This window comes from Physeter macrocephalus, chromosome 19 (assembly GCF_002837175.3).
Source record: "Physeter macrocephalus isolate SW-GA chromosome 19, ASM283717v5, whole genome shotgun sequence".
Taxonomy (NCBI): domain Eukaryota; kingdom Metazoa; phylum Chordata; class Mammalia; order Artiodactyla; family Physeteridae; genus Physeter; species Physeter macrocephalus.
In genome coordinates, this window is record NC_041232.1 from 33,051,032 (window position 1) to 33,070,154 (window position 19,123).

The window sequence follows — 19,123 nt, forward strand, 5'->3', positions numbered from 1 at the left end:
AAAAAAAAAAAAAAAGTATAGTTAATTTACAATGGTGTGTTAGTTTCAAGTGTAGAGCAAAGTGATTCAGTTATACATATATATAAATATATTCTTTTTTACCATTCTCTTCCATTATAGGTTATTATAAGATACTGAGTATAGTTCCCTGTGCTATATAATACGTCCTTGTTGGTTATCTATTTTATATATAGTAGGGTGTGTATTTTAATCCCAAACTTCTAATTTACCCCCCACCAAATGCATTTTTGACTTAGAATATTTCCAACTTACATGGGTTTATCTGGTATAGAGGCATAGAGGAAACATAGTTTGCTATTTTAAATAGGGTGAACAAGATAAGTTTTGTTGAGAAGGTAATAGATAAACAAGACTTGAATGAGGTGAGGGACTGAGACAGGGGCTATCAGGCAGAGGGCCCTAAACTGAGAATAAAGCTGGCAGTGAAGAGGAATGAACAAGCAAGAAGAGTTGTGGAAACAAAGTCAGAGAGGTACAAAGCACACTTCTAAGACCATGCATGTAATTGCAAAGACTTCGGCGTTTACCCTTAGTGAAACAATCTGACTTCTCAATCCTTACGTGTATAGACATGAAAAGAGAGAGACGAGGCCACTGTATAATCTCGGTAATCTATGATGGTGCCTCAGACCTAGTGTTACCAACAGAAGTAAAGAGAAATGCTCATTTTAAGATAAACACTGAAGATAGTGCCAAAAGGATTTTCTGAAAGATTGAATGAGACAAAGAAGAATCAATTGGATTTTTGGCTTAAGCAACTAGAAAAAACCAAAATTAATTTGGATGGAAAACTATGTGTAGTATATTCCCATCTTAGATATCCTAGTAGAGACGCCACATGGGCAAGTGGATAGACAAAATCGGGATTCAGGAGGTAAGTCTGGCATTATTTTCAATATTTAACTAAAAATGACCATTTCTCACTACCTCCATTTGGGAGTCGCTTCCATTACTATGGTATTTAGAGCCATGAGATTGGATGGAATCACCAATTGAGGAATTAGGAGAAGATAAGGGACCAAGGACTAAGCCCTGAAGCACTGACACATTAAGAAGATGGGGGGACTTCCCTGGTGGTGCAGTGGTTAAGAATCCACCTGCCAATTCAGGGGACACGGGTTCAAGCCCTGGTCTGGGAAGATCCCACATGCCACAGAGCAACTAAGCCTGTGAGCCACAACTACTGAGCCTGCGCTCTAGAGCCTGCAAGCCACAACTACTGAAGCCTGCATGCCTAGAGACCGTGCTCCGCAACGAAGAGTAGGCCCTGATCACCGCAACTAGAGAAAGCCCACACGCAGCAACGAAGACCCAACGCAGCCAAAAATAATAAATAAATAAATAAATTTATTTTAAAAAAAGAATTAGTCACAAGAACATTCAGTCATTTGTAACAATTAAAAAAAAACGGAAATAACTTGAATGTCTAATAACAACAGTACACTGTTCAAATAAATTACGTTATCTAAATACTGTGTAACACCTAAAACAAATATATATTGACATGCATATTAAAGATGTTCATTACATTTTAAATAAAAAGGTAGGTTAAAAAAGTATGCATCAAGGGGCTTCCCTGGTGGCGCAGTGGTTGAGAGTCCGCCTGCCGATGCAGGGGACACGGGTTCGTGCCCTGGTCCAGGAGGATCCCACATGCCACAGAGCGGCTGAGCCCGTGAGCCACGGCTGCTGAGCCTGCACGTCCGGAGCCTGTGCTCCTCAATGGGAGAGGCCACAACAGTGAGAAGCCCGCGTAACGCAAAAAAAAAAAAAAAAAAGCATGCGTGCATCGGGAATTCCCTGGTGGTCCAGTGGTTAGGACTCTGTGCTTTCACTGCTGAGGGCCCGAGTTCAATCCATGGTCAGGGAACTAACTAAGATCCCACAAGCCATGCGGCACGGCCCAAAAAAAAAAAAAAAAAAAAAGGATGCATCATACAAAACCATTAAAAAGGAAAAAAAAAATCAAACAATATGAAGAGATCTGAAATAATAAACACTGAAGTGTTGGTGGTAGTTACATCTGGGTGGTAGAGATAGGGATGTTCTTTATGCTCTTTTTGCTTATGTATGTTTTCTAATTTTCTACCAACTCTAACGCATATACAATGAAAAAACTTTTTAATAAGAAAGTTTATAGGGAGTTCCCTGGTGACCTAGTGGCTAGGATTCCTGGCTTTCACTGCCAAGGCCCAGGTTCAATTCCTGGTTCCTGGTTGGGGAACTGAGATCCCACAAGCCACAGCACAGCCAAAAAAAAAAGAAAAAGAAAGTTTATAATGAACATCTAAATAGTATTAAACACTTTGGCAGGGTCCAGATAGAAAAGATTCTCTAAATCAACTAGCAAACAATCCAAAGGTAGGATAAAACTGGCAAGTAGTAAAGGTGGAAGGAAATGATAAAGAAATGATAAAGAACACAAACCACCTACTTGTGCTGTTCAGCTATAAAAAAATGTGCAAGGTAAAACAAATATTTTCTTAACTGGGAGAGGTGTATAGGAGGCCAGGAAGAATAAATCAGGAAAGGAGAGTGTACAGGAGATAGATGTGTAAGTACAAGACCTCTAAGGAGATGAAAAGGAATGAATTCTCATTCTACATTAGTTTTAAAGGAGAGGTATCTTTATTCTGAAGTAAGATGACTTAGGTAGAAAAAGAAATACACTGTGATGAAGAGACGAAGTAAGGACACTCACAAAAACTGATCACAGTCTGCACATAAAGTAGAATGAGAGATCTTTTTTAAAGTGAAGGACTAGGATGTGTGATCAGAGGATAAAAGTGAGTGATAGTTTATCAAAATTAGTATAAATGGAATACTTACGTAAAGGATTTTGTCCTTCACTTGCATAATATTCATACATGCCACTTTTAACTAATGTGTCATAGTGAGGTAGGAAGTCAATTCGTTCTTTTGTAGCTGTTAGTAGTAACTGATTGACTGACTGTAGCAGGTACAGAGTGACTCCATCTTTAACAGTTTCATCTGTAATCAAGAGGTAACATCTTACATGCTAAGCTAGCATCCGAAACACAATGAATTTATAATTTTAAATATACAAACTGTACCTATGAAATGACTTTAAAAATTGTACAGGCAAATCCCCAAACAATGGATCCATCTATAAATTCAGTTGTGTTGTGTTTTGTTAAGAATATCAGTGGAATAGGTTCAAATACTTCCACTCATCTGAACACTCAATTCTAAAGTTAAGCTGTCACAGAAAATCAGATGAGGAACTATATTAAAGTGGTATCAATATGAATGGAGAAGAATGATTAAATCCAAAAAGGAATCAGGCATGAAAAATTGGCAAGTCTTAGAACATAACTGGGTAAAAAAAGATAATGGAAGAATCCAAGTTGGTCAGAAGAATTAGCTTCTTAAGGGCCCAAGTAGAAGATCTGCGGCTAGGTGTTGTGCTGAGCAAGGTCTCATCTTCTGTAGCCATAAATGATATCAACTCTTTTCCTATAATCTTGCTTGAAAAATATGACCTCTGCACAAACTGGATGCGTATAGCTAGTTTCCTCCCCCATCCCCAAAACATCACAGTTTTTTGATGCTTATCTATCTCATAAAATTGCTCTATGATACACTAGAACATATTAAATATAAAAGCATAAACATAACACTGCTTACCAAAATTATCACAGGTAATTTCTTTCCTACTTGTTGTTGTAATAACAAATTTTTCTTCAGGTGAAATGCCAAGTGTCTGTCCAAAATAATAGAATAAAATCAACTATTATACAAAGGAAATAAATGCACTATTCAAGTTTACAAAAATATGAAAATATTGATAAGGATATTATAATCTTCTAACAGTGCTACATTTATTTGAGAAATATGTCTTAATGTTTTTAAATTTTGCCTTTGCATAATTAACCACAAATCTATCTACAAATTACCTAGATTTTTCTGCTATGATACGTCACCTAGGAACACAAGTGATTAATTGAACATTTTGAAAGGGTTTAACATCAGCAGGGCTCTCTTAGACAAAAAACATATAATTTTATGTCAATATATAAGTAAACTTATTTGGAGCAAAATATTAACATAACACTTATGTTCATATATATTAAATATTTAAATATGCAAAAAGAAAAGTACTAGAAGAAAATAGAGGTTAATATTTTATAACACTGTGGTAAGTACAGCCACACTATGCAGGGTATCTGCATAAAGAATCTTTATTATAACGCCTTCCAAAAGTATAACTTTAAAAAATTAAGGCAACATAAATTATGGGGGAAAACTACAACAGAAAACAAAGTGTTAGCATCCTTACTTCTGTTTCAGGTAATGATGAACTAGTTAATCTAGACCAACCTTACACAGAAGATTACTAAAAAAAATCTAGACTAATGATATTCAAGTCTTCAATACTGATACTAAAAACCTTACTGGTCACTATTGAAACTAACTGAGGCACTAACTCCTTACTCTGAACACTGACAAACTGAAGGGAAAGAATAAAGCATTTATCCTGCTTTCTTGTACCAATTAGATTTCAGGGTAACCATATATCTCTAATTGATGAGGCGAAGTTGTTCTTTTGCCTCATTGATTAGAGAGGCAAAGAATTCCTGCTAATAAATACAGGAGGAATGGCAATCAGAATAGCACCATCAATGAAAGAACCTTAAATTAAAACTTGTTTATAGAGGAATCCTGCTGAAACCACCTAAATCCCACTAATTCAGTCTTAGCATTTCTAAGAGTGGGTGAAATAGCCTTACATTATGTGCCTCCTGATGTGATGTAATATGAAGTACCAGCACCACCTATGAAGTATTTTTTGCTTCCCTACCCCAAAGAAGCTGAACCTAAATCTTAATTATAAGCCTTTAAAAATAACTTCTAGTTTATAGGATATGTTGAGTTAGAACAAGCTAAGTTACACCATAAAGGAGCACAGACAAATCCAGAATGTGGAATACAAGAGACAAACCAATTTGATTTCTTCAACAAGTCAATCTCAGGAAAAACAAAAAAGACTGGGGGAAGGTACTTTGCTCAAATGCTCTAAATTTTACAAGAATTAAGAAACATAAAAAACCATGTTCAATATAAGGACGCTGATTTAAACAAACCAACTATAAAAAAACATTTCTGAGATAAATCTGAATATGGACTGAACAATACTATTAAAAATGTTAATTTTGATGATGTGATAGTAGAAGTGCATGTTGAGTATACAGGAGTGAAGTAAACTAAGGCCTGGAATATGCTTCAAAAGGCAAAAATGAAGCTAGCGTGGTAAATACTTGGAAACTGTTGAATGTGGATGATTATAGGAGGTTTCATTATACTATTATCTCTTTGTGCATGTTTGAAACTTGTAATGAGAAGAATTTCTAACTTAAAATATACTATTATAGACCAGTGGAAGAGAATAGGGAACCCTGAAACAGACCCACACGTACGTACACAGGGAGCTTGGCAAATAGGAAAATGACATTACAGATTGATGAGAAAAGAATAAACTGTTCAATGAATATTACTGCGACAACTACTTAATTGTACAGAAATAGATTTTAAAAATCCCCATCTCAACATACACAAAAATAAGTTCCAAGAGAACTAGAGCAGCTACATTTTAATCCAAAATTGTAGAGGAAAAATAGGGAAATCATTCTGAGAGGAGAGAGAAAGGATTTCTGAAAATACACAAGAAGTGCAAGCCATAAAGAAAAAAACTGGAAAACATGAAAAGCTGCTCATCCTAGTTATCAGAGAAAATTAAAACTTTGATTATCATTCCCACAAGGCTGGCAAAAAATTTAAGTCCTGATAATATAAAGTATAGGCCTCCATTAAAAGAATCACACATGATGAAGTGGAATTTAACCCAGGGATGAAAGAATTTTTCAGTATCGACAAATCAATGTGATACACCACATCAACAAACTGAAGAATAAAAACCATATGATAATCTCAATAGATGCAGAAAAAGCTTTTGATAAAATCCAAAATCCATTTATGATAAAAAACTCTCCAGAAAGTGGGCACAAAGGGAACATACCTCAACACAATAAAATCCGTATATGACAAACTCACAGCTAACATCATACTCAATGGCAAAGAGCGGAAACCATTTCCTCTCAGATCAGGAACAAGACAAGGATTCCCACTCACACCACTTTTATTCAACATAGTTTTGAAAGTCCTAGCCACAGCAATCAGTGAAGAAAAAGAAATGAAAGGAATCCAAATTGGAAAGGAAGAAGTAAAACTGTCACTGTTTGCAGATGACATGATACTATACATAGAAAATACTGAAGATGCCACCAGAAAACTACTAGAACTCATCAATTAATTCAGTAAAGTCGCAGGATACAAAATTAATATACATGAATCTGTTGCATTTCTATACACTAACAACAAACTATCAGAGAGACAAATTAAGGAGACAATTCCATTTACCATCGCATCAAAAAACAAAACAAAACAAAACAACCTAGGAATAAACCTACCTAAGAAGGCAAAACACCTGTACTCTGAAAAGTATAAGACACTGATGAAAGAAACTGAAGATGAACGGACAGATGGAAAGGTATACCTTGTTCTTGGATTGGAAGAATCAATTTTGTTAAAATGACCATACTACCCAAAGCAATTTACAGGTGCAGTGAAATCTCTAGCAAATTACCAATGTGATTCTTCACAGTACTAGAACAAATAATTTAAAAAATTGTATGCAAACACAAAAGATCCTAAATAGCCAAAACAATCTTGAGAAAGAAGAACAGCGTTTAAGATTCACACTTCCTGACTTCAGACTATACTACAAAGCTACAGTAATCAAAACAGTATGTTACTGACAGAAAAACAGACACATAGCTCAATGCAACAGGATGAAAGCCCAGAAATAAATCCACACACTTATGGTCAATTAACCTGAGACAAAGAAAGCAAGAATATACAATGGACAAAAGACAGTCTCCTCAATAAGTGGTGCTGGGAAAACTGGACAGCTACATGTAAAAGAATGAAATTAGAAGATTCTCTAACACCATATACAAAAATAAACTCAAAATGGTTTAAAGACCTAAATGTAAGACCAGATACTACAAAACTCCTAGAGGAAAACATATTGCAGAACACTCTGACATAAATCACAGCAATACTTTTTTTGGCTCTGTCTCCTAAAGTGATGGAAACAAAAGCAAAAATAAACAAATGGGGCCTAATTAAACTTAAAAGCCTTTGCACTGCAAAGGAAACCATAAACAAACCAAAAAGACAACCTATGGAATGGGAGAAAATATTTGCAAATGAAGCAACCAACAAGGGCTTAATTTCCAAAATATACAAATAGCTCATACAGCTCAATAAAAATAAATAAATAAATAAAAATGGGCAGAAGACCTAAATAGACATTTCTCCAAAGACAGACAGACAGTCAACAGGCACATGAAAAGATGCTCAACGGCACTAATCACCAGAGAAATGCAAATCAAAACTAGAATGAGGGACTTCCCTGGTGGTGCAGTGGTTAAGAATCCGCCTGCCAACGCAGGGGACACAGGTTCGAGCCCTGGTCTGGGAAGACCCCACATGCCGCGGAGCAACTAAGCCCGTGTGCCACAACTACTGAGCCTGCACTCTAGAGCCCGCGAGCCACAACTACTGAGCCCGCGTGCCACAACTACTGAAGCCTGCGCACCTAGAGCCTATGCGCCACACAAGAGAAGCCACTGCAATGAGAAGCCCACACACTGCAACGAAGAGTAGCCCCCACTCGCCACAAGTAGATAAAGCCCACATGCAACAACGAAGACCCAATGCAGCCCCCCAAAATAAATAATAATAATAATAAATTAATTTTTTTAAAAAAACACCAGAATAAGGTATCCTCTCACACTGGTCACAATGGCCATCATCAAAAAGTCTACAAATATTGATGCTGGAGAGGGTGTGAAGAGAAGGGAACCCTCCTACACTGCTGGTGGGAATGTAAACTGGTACAGCTCCTATGGAGAAGAGTATGGAGATTCCTTTAAAAATTAAAAACAGTTACCATAAGATCCAGCAATCCCAATCCCACTCCTGGGAATATACCTGGAAAAGACAAACTCTCTAATTAGAAAAGATACACACACCCCAATGTTCATTCCAGCACTATTTACCATAGCCAAGACATGGAAGCAACCTAAATGTCCATCAACAGATGAATGGATAAAGAAGATGGTGTGTGTGTGTGTGTGTGTGTGTGTGTGTGTGTGTGTGTGTGCGTGTGTGTCTGCGTGTGTGTGTGTACACTATACACATTATATACACTATAGAATATTACTCATCCATAAAAAAGAATGAAATCTTGCTATTTGTGACAACACAGACATAAAAAAGAATGAAATAATGCCATTTGCAGCAACATGGATGGACCTAGAGATTATCATACGAAGTGAAGTAAGTCAGACAGAGAAAGACAAATATAGTATATCACTTACATGTGGAATCTAAAAAAAAGATACAAATGAACTTACTTACAAAACAGAAACAGACTCACAAACATAGGAAACAAACTTGGGGTTACCAAAGGGGAAAGCAGGGCAGGGGAGATAAATTAGGAGTTTGGGATTAACAGATACACACTACTAGGGAATTCCCTGGTGGTCCAGTGGTTAGCATTTGGCACTTTCACTGTGGTGGCCCAGGTTCAATCCCTGGTTAGGGAACTCCCCGCAAGACGCATAGCCAAAAAAACAAAACAAAACAAAGCAAAACAAACCCACACAAAACAGATACACACTACTGTATATAAAATAGATAAACAACAAGAACCTACTGTATAGCACAGGGAACTATATTCAATATCTTGTAATAACCTACAATGGAAAAGAATCTAAAAAAGTGTGTGTGGGGGGGTGTGTGTATATACATCTTGGTCAGTTTGCTCTACACCTGAAACTAACATTGTAAATCAACTATACTTCAATTTTTTAAAAAGTTCTACTAAAAAGACAGCTATATTTTGAGGGATATAAAAATAAAGTATAGGCCTCCATATAGGGAAGGTGGACCTTACACATTTCGGATGGGCCCGAAAGTCAGTACAACCATATTGAAAAGCAATTTGGTATACTTTAGTAAAATTAAAAATACTCATATCCTATGCAATTCCACCCAAGAGAAATGAAGCTATAGACATAAACTGATGGGGAAAAGATTCTATTTGTTTACAGAAATAAAAATTGTCTTCACAGATCTTAGGCTTTTGTATAATCAAGACAGTCTTTATTTCAGTTCTTTACTACTTTATTTCTACAATGTCCCAACTGTTAGATCATGTGGTTACATATCCTGTAGAAAAAAATACATATTTTTATAATTAAATTGAATTTAAGATCTATGTACATCTGAAAAGTATTTATATATATTTCATACAATCTCTCCATAAGCTATCTTTTTTCTCTGCTTTATCTATAATCCTTTATGACAATTATTTCTCAAATTCATAACTTCTCTAAATATTTTATGGCTCTGGTATTCGACAAACAAATATTTTTACATTATTCATTATGCTTTTATTCAAGATGTCATACTGTTCTCTCTCCAATTTTTGGTCTAAAAATCTATCTTATCAGACGTAAACTAAAGTCTTTCGTGTATCTGTACTCACCTGGCCTTGAATAAAGATACATTTCCTCTGCCTTTCTCTACATGAAAGCAGGATGACATTCTATTTGGGCAAGAGTTGTGACTGGGCTTTTTCATTTTTATAGGAGCACTTCAATTCCACCATTTTCTGGGTTAATGTTAAAGCATATGGCTCTTCCAAAGTACCAGCCCTACATGTCTTTAGGTTAGCTTCAAACTATCTGCTGCCCAACTTCTCTCAAAAGCCAGTTTTAAGAAATATTTATGAAGGGCTAACTAACTTGTAGTCCATAAAATCCTGAATACTTTAAACTTCATCAATGGATTAGGTCACTCAGAAGTTATATAGTTCAATGTACCTCTCTGAACAAAAAGCTAGCCTTTAATGATGTGCTTTGGTATTATATCCAATCGCTCTGTCCCTGAACCACACCAAAACCAGGAACACCCATATTGCACTTGAGCGAGAAATCTCTACAAAAATTTGGGTGGTAACTGCTTAAAGCAGGCTGCAATACCCTAAACAACACATAGCGTACTTTGCATTAAAAGACAAGATAAGAAGAGCCTCTCCTATCTCTAAGAATGTTGCCCATTTTATCAGGATTTGTGAGGAATCTAGGGAGAAATTTTTCTCAAATCAAAGGTTTGCATCGTTAGCAGCTGGAATGTTTTTATTTTATAGACATTGTGGATTTTGTATCAATTACCTTTCCTTCTTTGTTTTGACCCCCAAGGAACTCAAAGCTGATTTCATGGCTCAGCACTGGTATATGCTTTAATCAAATGAACTTCCATTTATTAGTTCTCCTCAGGTTACTATTCTACTCTTTCCTAGATCTACCTTCTTTTACCTTTTTTCTTTTCATCTTTTGGAATTTTTAACATAATATACCTTATGTGCAATTTTTTTTGAAGGAACAGATTGATTCATTTAACTAAACAGCTATAAACCAACTATTAGGTAAGGCTCCTACCCTCAAGAAGCAGAGACTATTTTTTAAGTATGATGGTATAACAAGTGCTATAGAAGGTGACAAATAGTTGAACCACACAAGAGAAGAAGTAGGCATTTCCTCAAAATTAGGGGTGGAGAGGAGGGTTTGCACATATGGGACTTAATGCCTGGGCATATTAAGAACTAGCCAAATAAGTTATTTTCTAATCTTTGATTCTGCAAGGTCACAAGGGCTCAAGTGAGTCAATAACTGCTTATCACAGGTGTAAGGGCTTCTGCCAAATCGACCTTTTCCTCTTCCTTCCTCTTGATTGCTCCTCTTTTCTACAAAGTGCGCTTTCCCCAAATAAGTTTAGGACCCATAATACTTTCTAGCACTACAAACACTTATTAGTTTGTTTTCAGTTTTAATGAAACACTTTAATTTAGTGCACTATCTGCCTCTTCCCCTAAAAAGGAAAATGAAGGCTTTAGTAAATAGTGTGGACATTGTGGAGATTGTTTTTAAAAAATACAAGCTTTAGAATCAAACAGACCTAGATTCCAATCCCAGTTTCACCGCTCATGAACTGTATAAACTCAGACTTCATTCAGTAACTTATTTCAGTTCTTTATGTCTGTAATGGGGACAAAGCTATGGGATTAGGTGGCAAAATCTAATGACGTTTTAAACTCTCAAAAAAAAAAGAAAAAGTTAGCCTTCCTTTTTTTTTTTTTTTTACTAGTTCTTCCCTCCCACTTCTAATCAAATTTAACCTTCTCTGTTCCAGCAGGAAAAAGTGCGAAGGAGAGGAAAAGAATTAGTCAAAGAAAATATTTTCCTTGTTAAAATATTGAAGGAATGGAATGAATATATCTGTTCCCTATAACACAGAACATCATTTGAGGCTGAGTGGAATAACAAAAAGAACTTGGCTTCTGGGTTTGAATTCTAATTTTTGTACTATCTGTTTGACTTAAGTGAGTCACCATCTCCAAAAGTGAGTTTCCACTTCCGTAATAAGAGGTTAATACACTTCCCCTATATATGTAACAGACTTACTGACACTTCTCACATGGGAGAATTATTTCTAGAGGGAGGGTAAATTAGTACAACCTTTCTGAAAAACAATTTAAAAATACGTTATCAAGAGCTTTAAAAATATTCCTGACCTTTGATCCAGGAATTTCACTTCTAAGATTCTAAACCAGAGAAAAATAAAGACATAAAAGACTATGCATATAAGGGGAAAGAATTTAAAAAAATATATATATATATGTAACTGAATCACTGTGCTGTACACCTGAAACTAACACATGACACTGTAAATCAACTATACTTCAATGTTTTAAAAAAAAGGAGGAAAAAAAAGTTTAAACTAAAAAATAAAAACGAAATAAAATAAACCTCCAAAAAAAAGACTATGCATTCAAACATGTTTATCATGGCATTGCTTAAAATTGAAAGTAATGTACATGTCAACAAAAAAGTGAGATCTGGTTATGTAAACAGTGGTACAAAACAGACCACTTCGATTATGAAAACTTGCGTTAAAACAGAAAAATACTGACAATATTAAGTGAAAAAAATGGAATACAGACATGTATTACGGTTATTTAAAAATGGGGGGGTGAGGGTAAGGATACGAAGAAGTAACTCCAAGTGCTAACAGTGGTTATAAATTTCACAGTGAGTAAAAGGTTTACTTTTTTCCCTCTGGTTCCTTATTCTCTTTAATGTGCTGATAGTTTAAAATCATTTTTATATGTCATGACTTTAAATCATTTACATATAATCAATATAAATATTTTATATAATCAACTACAAAAATAATAAACATGAAGTTTCCTTTCCCTGATGAATATAAAACATTCATTAAAAAAAAAGAGCATTCATTCATTCACTTTTCAAAGACATGGGAATCTCCTATATCCATACACAGAATGAACTTCTGAGTTTATAAAATTTTGTCTCCATTCTAATTTGGCCATTTACTACGTGCCACGAACAATTCCAGACGCTGGGAATACAGAACAAATCAACGTCCTTCCTCTCAAGTCGTTTTTTCCCCTGAGTCTTGATTTCAATTATTTCAGCAACTAGTATACAGAGTTAATGCACTAAAAACATCAGCCTGCTCAAGTTAAAACACTGCTTCACACCAAGTCCTTTTTCCTTGGAAGCTAAGTGTTCTCTATCGCTTAAAAAGAGCCCCAAGTGGTTAATGCAGCTCACGACAATACCCCTTCTTAGAAGCTCGAGCACCAGCAACACCTCACATCTAGAAAAGACTTCCCAGTTTAAAGTAGGACTTTGCCTACATAGTCATTAACTTTTAAAACAAACTAGTACAGGGAGTATATAGGTCCTCTGGTGTTCCGCAGATACCCTCGGACACCATTTGAGTGGTTCAGGAACTCCCAGGGGGCTGGGGGGTGCAGGAAACCACAAGGGCAGCTCCACCTGAGAAGCTCTCTAGGTCAAGTGCTTCCACTACGGAAGGACCGGGCCAGGGCGGGCCTGCAAGCCTTCTTGACAGAACGACCCAGGAAATTACTGCATCACTGAACGAACCTGAGGAAAATCGACTCCAGGAATTTAACAACTTTTATCACAACACTCCTAAAAGAGCAATCGGGGAGAACTCCGCTCTCTTCTTTAAAAAAAACAAAAAACAAAAGTTCCACCCGAAAGAAACACAAGTGGCTTTCCCGACTGGAAGAAGAGCTGCACGGCCTCAGAGTGATAAGTTCGCCCCGGGCCCATGAAACCCGCGGCACCAAAGCCTGGGCGGCGCGACCCCCGGAACAGGGCCGGGGCAGAGGCAGGCCCACCGACCGCCGGCTCCGCACTCCAAGGCCGGCGCCCGGACCGGCCCCAGGCTTCCCCGCCCCCCTCGGGCATGGCGGGCACCCGGGAGGGAGAAGCCAAAGCCGCAGGACTGGGGCCGGGTGACAGTTTTATTGCCCCCGGTGAGCAACTTGGGCTTCTCGTCACCGTCCCCACCTCAACTCTACCCGCGCATCCCTCCTTAGCGTACCTGACACACTGAGGCGCGGAACGCCGCGAAGTCCGAGCGCTCCGTAACCTGCAGCGCCCGGTCCCCGAGCTCCGACTCCTTCTCGCGCCGGTCAAACAAGTACACCGTCCGGTAGCCGTCGTCTCCGCCGCCCTCTCCGGTCCCCACCGAGGGCCCGCCGCCGCCCGCCGCTGCCATATTGGGGAAGAGGAGAGAAAACAGCAGCGCCGGCTTCTGCGGCCGTCGCGCTAAAGGCCGAGGTACGGGCTCCGTGCGTCGCCTTCAGCTCCAGCCCCCGGGGCGGCACAAGGCCTCTACCCCGGCGCACTCAGCTCCTCCCTCGGCGGCGGAGGCGGCGGCCGACCAGCCGCAGGCGCGAGGATCACCCGGGAACCGATTCGAACGAGCTCCTACCCGTACACCACGTCACTTCCGCGGCCCGCCGCTCCCGCAGAAGAGGGGGCGCGCGGCGCGCTCCTCGCAGGGCCAGGACCCGCGCCCGCTACCGCCCAGGCGAGGTCGCAGCGCTAGCCGCAACCAGGCCCGCCGCCTATAGCTGTGGCGCAGGAGGAAGAGGGGCCGCCGGCGGCGCGCAGGGGGCGGGGCGAATCCGGCAGGCCGCGCGGGCCTGGGCGGGGCTTCGGAGCCCGCTGCCCGGGGCCCGCCCTTTTCGCCCGCGCGGTCCCTAGCGGGCGGCGGCCCTCTGAGGGAAGGGCCCGGTATCCGAGGCGGGAGAACCTGTCCCGCGAGCGGCGGGGGGAGTCTTCCGAGAGACTGTTTTCTCCCGGCCTAGAGGGTCCTGGTACCTTCCCGCCTCTCCATAACCCCGGCCGAGCCTATCCGGCTTCGAGCTCCTGGCGTCGCGGCCACGGCTGCGACCTCAGGACCAGGTCGCGTGAACGCGGCGGTGGGAAGCGCCAGACCCGCGGGCCTCGCGGTGTGGACATGCCCCCGCCACGAGCACGTGGGTCCCCACGCGGCAAAAAACGACGCCGAGACACCCTGAGCCTTTTTTTCAGTCCCATTTCCTAGTGGTTATGTGTGGGCCGCTGCATTGACCTCCGAGACAAAGCGGGGCCCGGAGAACCTCCCCACCGAGGTTCTGTGACGTCACCGCGGCCTCCAAGGGTCCCGGCGACCATATCTACCCGGTGTACACGCCTACCCAACGCCGCCGCCACCACGCGTCTGGGAATTGTGCACAAGCACCCCTATGGCACAGAGTTGTTAGGAATAAGTTAAATAATGTTCGCAAAGGGCTTTTTTTTTTAAATACAGGAGGTTCTATTAATCTATTTTATACATATTAGTGTATACATGTCAATCCCAATCTCCCAGTTCATCCTACCACCACCACCCCCCGCCACCCCTCGCATTTCACCCCTTGGTGTCCATATGTTTGTTCTCTATATCCGTCTCTATTTCTGCCTCGCAAACCGGCTCATCTGTACCATTTTTCTAGATTCCACATATATACGTTAATATACGATATTTGTTTTTCTCTTTCTGACTTCACTCTGTATGACAGTCTCTAGGTCCATCCACGTCTCTACAAATGACCCAATTTTGTTCCTTTTTATGACTGATTAATATTCCATTGTATATATATGCTACATCTTTATCCATTCATCTTTCGATGGACACTTAGGTTGCTTCCATGACCTGGTTATTGTAAATAGTGCTGCAATGAACATTGGGGTGCATGTCTCTTTTTGAATTATGGTTTTCTCCGGGTGTATGCCCAATAGTGGGATTGCTGGTGTATGGTAGTTCTATTTTTAGTTTTTTAAGGAACCTCCATACTGTTCTCCACAGTGGCTGTATCAATTTACATTCCCACCAACAGTGCAAGAGGGCTCCCTTTTCTCCAAACCCTCTCCAGCATTTGTTGTTTGTAGATTTTCTGATGATGCCCATTCTGACCAGTGTGAGGTGATACCTCATTATAGTTCTGATTTGCATTTCTCTAATAATTAGTGATGTTGCGCAGCTTTTCATGTGATGCACATGCTTCCGCTCTGCCACTGCCAACACGCGGCTGAGAATCGTGCACGAGCACGCCTATGCCACAGAGTTGTTAGGAATAAGTTAAATGATGTTCGCAAAGGGCTTTAACATGCACTACGCTTTCGATAACAGCCTTTATTGCGCTTCATTAAATATCCTTATCGTGGCCTGTAGTGCCCTAACTCAACAACAAATAATATTGTCATTGTTAGACGACTAGGTTTAGTCATTTACTCTCCAGGTCTTAAAATATTTAGTGAATATTTTGTGCTTGAGAGTGACACGTAAATTCACTAAGACTGGGGGATTTTTTTGATTCTTCAAAAGTTTGGGTGATAAAGTATATTTTCCGTTTTACTAGGTTTGCCAAAACCTTCATGGTTAATTACATGGATAGACTAATCACTGGTGTATGTTAGAAACCTAGATTTGCTTGTCCAAATAAAGATGCTCCAGAATCGTAGGGTGTGTGTGTGTGTGTGCGCGTGTGTGTGCGCGTGTTTGGCTAGACATATAAGGTATTAAAGGTGGAAAGCACAGTTGCAACAAAAGTGTGAAGGCATGTGTTTGGGAGGAGCATAAATAATAAGGGCTGGAAGTGCGGAGAATGGAAGAGTAGATGGTGGAAGATAAAACTGGGAAGAGGCCAGATGTGGCCAAATGCAAGTGAACTTTTTGTTATAGTCCATTATATAATGGTGTTTGATTTAAATGACAAAAAAAAAGTTTTTCGTATCTTAATGAGTGAAATGAATTGCCTATTTCATCAAATTGGGACTAGAGCTAGAAGTTCATCATCAGGACAATTTCTCATTTCTCTATAATACTAAATTATGCAAATGCATGGGTACAAACAGAAACTCTTTGTATGTCTTTAGAAGAGATTTAAAGATAATCTCACTGAGGAGAGATCCAAAATGCTGCCAGAGAAGTGTACTACAATATTACAGGCAACTATTGGTGGAAACACAGATATGTATCTTGTTGAGAGATCAACTCTGAATCACTGTCTTCTGTGGCAGTTTGGCCGTCTGAAACATCTGCCAGTCAACTTTTGTTCTCAGAGAGAAACTCCCCAGATAACTTTTTCAGCAAAGAAAGATGATGTGTTTTTTTGTTTTTTTTTTTAATTAAAGTATAGTTGATTTACAATGTTGTGTTAGTTTCAGGTGTACAGCAAAGTGATTCAGTTATACATATTGAATATATATATTCTTTTTCAGATTGTTTTCCATTATGGGTTATTTCAAGATATTGAATATAGTTCTCCGTGCTATACGGTAGGACCTTGGTTTTTTTATCGATGATGTTTGTTCTTTAATTTTCATCACAAATAAATAAGAGTTTGAAATGACCCAGTGCCACAATTAGTTCTCTTTAATTGACTAGTAATTTTTCTTTTCATTAGCCATCTTATCGTATAGAGCATAAATATTTAGGTATCCCTGTATCATTTATCTCTTGGTGCAAAACAACACACCCCCAAACTTAGTGACCTCTTGTACAACTCCTCATGGCCCTCCTCCTGGGAGAGAGTGAATAACAGCTCTTCAACTTCACAATTTAAAAACTCCTCCAATAATACTGTGCTGCAAAAAATGGGAAAGAAACAGAATAGAAAAGTAAAATGAGTCAAAGAGGTAGAGCCTGAAGGTTTTGTGATGGAAGAAATATTGGACTGATGTGTAATGAATGGGAAGGTGGTGTATATCCTTCAGCGGAAGAGATTTACAGGTGCTAACAATACTTGAAAACTGGAAGAAAATTCAGATCATCCAAAGTTAAAGTATTTCTTAATTCTGAAAAAGCTGGTAAAGAAAAAGATGGCACAAAAGTAAAATCTTTATCTGACAGTGAATCTGATGACAGGAAATCAAAGAAGAAAAGAGATTCTGCTTTGCCAAGATGCTTTGCCAGTGGTCTTGATCCTGAGCAAATAACTGTGTTACATACAGCAGTGGATAATTAATATTTCTCATGAAATGGAAAGATGCAGATGAAGCAGACTCGGTGCTGTAGAAGAGGCAAACATGAAGTGTCATCAAATTTTAATTGTTTTTTACAAAGGGAGACAAACTTGGCATTCTTGTCCAGAAGATGATCAATAATTGTTTACATATATACAAAAATCTGGTCTTGGTTTATGACTTATTAGTATGAAAAATAACTACATTCTAATGAAAATCAAGTTTGATGTGTTCATTTGAGTAGTATTAAGGGAACTGTTGAGTTGTTCTTGTTTTTATTTTTTTTCTATCAAAAGCACTGGTTACTTTGAATAAATAAAACTTTCTGTAGTTGCTTCATTTATCAGAACAGAACGTTTGATATCATGGTTTATTATTTCCTCTGCATTAGAGGACAGCTTTTCTAAAATGTTAGAAAAAATTTCCATAGTCATTACTCAATCAGAATTTACATTTATTATTTTTAACCTATAATGCCCAAGGACCATGCTGGGTTTATTTGTTTTTGTCTGTGTACATAAATACATACGTAAATGCTTGTTGTTGGGTTTGGGGGGTTTTTTTTTTTTACATTCACCAAAACAAAATAGGCATATTTTCACAACCATGAGTAAGTCTGTGTTGTTTCTGGGATGCCATCATTCTGAGCAACGTAGGAAATAGATCACCTCAAGCTAAACTGAAAATTTTCCTGAAGCCATAGCCTTTCAAATCAAATAGATGTCCCTAACACCATACACAAAAATAAACTCAAAATGGATTCGAGACCTAAATGTAAGACTGGACACTGTAAAACTCTTAGAGAAAAAGGAACAAAATTGAGTCATTTGTTGAGACGTGGATGGATCTAGAGACTGTCATACAGAGTGAAGTAAGTCAGAAAGAGAGAAACAAATATCGTATATTGACGCATGTATGTGGAACCTGGAAAAATGGGACAGATGAACCGGTTTGCAGGGCAGAAGTTGAGACTCAGATGTAGAGAACAAACGTATGGACGCCAAGGGGGGAAAACCGCAGTGGGGTGGGGATGTTGGTGTGCTGAATTGGGCGATTGGGATTGACATGTATACACTGATGTGTATAAAATTGATGAGTAATAAGAACCTGCAGTATAAAAAAACCAACAAACAAAAAAACAACTAATACTAAACTTTCTTTGGGTTATTTGTATGGAAATATGTTAATATAAATGTTTCAGACATTACATGGAATTTCTAAAAATCTTATATGTTCTGGTATAATGTTATAAGTCATAATTCTAGTTATTACTTTAAAATGTATATCTCAGAAATAACTAAATTTCCTTGTCAATTGCATTATTATGAACTTTCATCAAATCTTTAACTGTGGTCATTTTTAAGTCTTCTGTCATTTGCAGACAGTTCTGGGTGTACTCTGATGCTTTTGCAAATACATTCCTATAAAAGGGTTTCATCTTCAAGGAATTCATGGAAAAGACTCTGACAAGTACAGGTTTCTGGTGACTATACTGCTGAACTGAATGAATGAGCATTTTCAGAACTCTAATGGAAAACTGATGAATTCATAAAAGT

General features: G+C 38.7%; 1 protein-coding gene and 1 pseudogene across 2 annotated transcripts in view; one reads left to right on the top strand and one right to left on the bottom strand.

Annotated features, from left to right (window-relative positions):
- Positions 1-13,986, bottom strand: part of SMCHD1 (structural maintenance of chromosomes flexible hinge domain containing 1) — a 125,371-nt gene extending 111,385 nt beyond the window's left edge. The window contains exons 1-3 of one of the 2 annotated variants that reach the window (XM_007126742.4): positions 13,615-13,986; positions 3,670-3,745; positions 2,851-3,012 (exon numbers count right to left, since the gene is read on the bottom strand). In XM_007126742.4, the coding sequence (XP_007126804.1) occupies positions 2,851-3,012; positions 3,670-3,745; positions 13,615-13,791 (415 nt within the window). In that variant the 5' untranslated portion in view covers positions 13,792-13,986. The remainder of the gene's footprint in view (positions 1-2,850; positions 3,013-3,669; positions 3,746-13,614) is intronic. The other variant, XM_055080780.1, reaches the window with a different exon arrangement.
- A 3,191-nt stretch (positions 13,987-17,177) lies between these two features.
- Positions 17,178-17,708, top strand: LOC102995626 (chromobox protein homolog 3-like; annotated as a pseudogene).
- The last annotated feature ends 1,415 nt before the right edge of the window (positions 17,709-19,123 follow it).